Source organism: Dipodomys ordii, unplaced genomic scaffold (assembly GCF_000151885.1).
Source record: "Dipodomys ordii isolate 6190 unplaced genomic scaffold, Dord_2.0 Scaffold16109, whole genome shotgun sequence".
In the NCBI taxonomy this organism is placed as follows: domain Eukaryota; kingdom Metazoa; phylum Chordata; class Mammalia; order Rodentia; family Heteromyidae; genus Dipodomys; species Dipodomys ordii.
Genome location: NW_012283321.1, coordinates 1 through 3,180, shown reverse-complemented (window position 1 = coordinate 3,180; position 3,180 = coordinate 1). Strand labels below are relative to the sequence as shown.

At 48.3% G+C, this 3,180-nt stretch overlaps 1 protein-coding gene across 1 annotated transcript; it reads right to left on the bottom strand.

Annotated features, from left to right (window-relative positions):
* Nucleotides 1-546: 546 nt before the first annotated feature.
* LOC106002664 (binder of sperm protein homolog 1-like) lies at nucleotides 547-2,091 on the bottom strand (the record flags this gene model as incomplete). The annotated part of the gene is made up of 2 exons (XM_013037509.1): nucleotides 547-686; nucleotides 1,900-2,091. Coding segments are annotated over 2 exons (332 nt in total), but the record flags the coding sequence as incomplete, so codon positions are not given.
* Nucleotides 2,092-3,180: the final 1,089 nt, after the last annotated feature.

Sequence of the window (3,180 nt, the reverse complement as noted above, 5' to 3'; positions counted from 1 at the left end):
AAGGCTAGCTTAGCTCTACCGCTTTAAGCCACAGCTCCACTTCCGGTTTTCTGGTGATTCATTGGAGAGAAGAGTCTCACGGACTTTCCTGAGTGGGCTGGCTTTGAATTGTGATCCTCAGATCTCAGCCTCCTCAGTAGCTAGGGGTTTACAGGTGTGAGCCCAGTGCCCAGCTTCATTTGCCGTTGAGAGCTGAGTGTCTGCAGTGAGGTATGCAGGTCCTCCCGGACCCCCTGTGGCGCCTTGTCAGCCTAGATGGCTCCGATGGGAGTTGACAACCAGGACAGCAACAGGAAGTGACCCGTGGCCGGGGTGACAGTCTCTGGGGTGACAGCAGCTATGACCCCACCCATACTTAGCAGCTGTAGGCAAGCAGACACCGAACCCCAGCAGCTGGCGCTGAACCCCAGTGATCACAGCCTCGACCATCTCAACCCTGCCCGGAAAGAACAAAGAAAGAACGAGAGGAGATGCCTTCATTCATTCATTCATTCGTTCGTTCATTGATTCCAGGCCTCGTCCAGCCCCGCCCCCCTGCCTTGCTTCTCAGCAGTACTTCCACACTTGGTCCCGGTTGTAGTCAGGGGTCAGCGAGCACCACTTCCTCCCAAACACCTCGCCATCTTCCGTGCACTTGCGGTAGATCAGGCGCCGGTACCAGAAGGGGAAGGCGCAGGGCGCAAAGTCTGCACGGGACAGGGGCGGGGTGGGGGAGGGGAGGTTCTTAGTAGCACGCATGTACACAGTGCTCACCCACACACACAAAATGCATGAACGTGCATGCACACATAGGCACACACCTGCACACATGTGTGTACAAACGATCACACCTACGCACATGCGCATGTACATGCACACCCACACATGGGCACGCTCCGTGGACATACTTCTGTGCCAATGAGACTATCGGGGGACCTGCCATTCCCCCAACCGTGTCAGTGTCTACTGATTGGTTTCTTTGGACCGATTACCGCCCCCCACCCCATGCTGCCTGTTGTCCATGGGGTGCCGAGGAATGGAGTAAATAAAATGTGCTAGGTAGATTCGATGTAAGGCTATATCCCTGCCTGCGCTGTAAAAAAGGTCAAAATTATGTTGTTTGCAGGAACACAGATGGAATGTGAGCTTGTCATGGGAATAAACTAAGCCAAGCTCAAAAAAAAAAAACCAAAAAAAAACCAAGGGGCTGGGAAGGTGGCTCAGTGGAAGAACACTTGCCTAGCATGCTTGAGGCCCTGGGTTCGATTCCTCAGCACCACATAAGCAGGGGAAAAAAAAGCTGAAAGTGGCGCTGTGGCTCAAGTGGTAGAGCACTAGCCTTGAGCTGAAGAGCTGAGGGACAGCGCCCAGGCCCAGAGTTCAGGCCCCACGACAAGACCCCCCCCCCCAAAAAAAAACAAAAACAAACAAACAAAAACAACAAATCAGATATTGCACATTTTCACTCACAGTACTATCATCATCATCATCATGCAAAACAAGGACCTGGGAGCTCATGCCTGTAATCCCAGCTGCTCAGGAGGATCACAGTTCAAAGCCAGCCAGGGCAGGAAAGTCTGTGAGACTCCTCTCTCCACAGAACCACCAAAAAGCCAGAAGTGGTGCTGTGGCTCAAGTGGTAGAGCGCCAGCCTCAACACAAAAGCTCAGGGACAGCGCCCAGGCCCTGAGTCCAAGCCCTAGGACCTGCACACAATAACAACAACAACAACATAAAGATCGAATTGCTCCTGATAAGTTGAAGGAGACGCTGTGTGTGGCCTATTTGCATCACAGAACAGCCTCTGGTTTATGATGTCTCATGTCTCTCCCCAGAAGATCACCGCACACTGCAGAGATGGACAAAGCCCCAGTCACCCCTCTCCCTCCCTCCCCACCCCCTGCAGCCCTGGCTACTCACCCGACATAGCACAGTACTTCCAGTACCCACTGAACGTGGTGTTCAGGGAGCACCACTTGTGCTTGGCGTTGAGTTTCACACAGTCATAGTACTTTTCCTTTCTGTACCAGAATGGGAAGACACACTCGCCATCTACAGAACACAGACCTCTCAGCATCACATCCAGGGCCTCCTCCCTGTGCTGCCCAGGCTCTGCCCCCCATGGGGAACCCCAAAGCGTAGTATGGCAGGAGGACCACCTAGAATTCATAGTTAGCTTTGTGCCAGTCCTGGGGCTTGAACTTGGGGCCTGGGCACCGTCCTTAAGCTTCTTTGGCTCAAGGCTGGTGCTCTACCACTCAAACCACACCTCCACTTCTGGATTTTGGTGGTTCATTGGAGATAGTCTCATGAACTTTCCTTCCCCATGCTGTCTTTGAACCTTGATCCTCAGATCTCAACCTCCTGAGTGGCTGGGATTATAGGTATGAGCTATCAGAGCCTGGCTTATATTATATTTTTATACCAGGTGAGGAACTATAAAAAAGGGTGGGAGAGAGAAGATGACCAGAAGGAAGGTTGCTAATTTCCCCATCTCTTTACCTAATAAAAAGAGAACATACATTAGCCGTGAATTTTTCTGATCAACTTGCCTTCTATCTCTGGAAATTTAATCTCAGAATCTGGAAAATAAAATTGGTGAAGTCAATTGTTACCGTTTAGTCTGAGGTATTGAAGTAGGTTCTGACAATAAAATGACAGATCAAAAATCAGTTTCAGAAAAATCCAGTGTTACTGCGTTTTGCCAGGAACATGACATTATGTTTTATTTGCCTGAACTGGTTTTGTATTCAATTTGGTTTTGCCAATTACTTTATATAAACCCTATACATTTATGAGTGTTTGCATCCCAAAAGACTTTTGGCTATTTGTGTAAAATAGAATGTTTTCACCTTTGCTAAACAAGCACTCCCATGTTACTTGGTCTAGAGGAAAAAACAAACTAGCAATCATTATATATTTATTTTATACCTAGCCACAAAGCTATGTTGTCTTACAAAAACAAATCATTTTTGCTGGTGCTCCAATAGGTTTTAAAGTCTAGAATCAAAAGCTATTTTTACCTGTTAAACAAATTGGTTTACAGACCAATTCCTTCTTATACTGTTACAAAGATGAGCACAGAAATAGACAAGCCAAGTTTATACATTATTTTATTTGTTTATTTATTTATTTTGTCAGTCCTGGGGCTTGAACTCTGGGCCTGAGCGTTGTCCCTCAGCTCTTCAGCTCAAGGCTAGC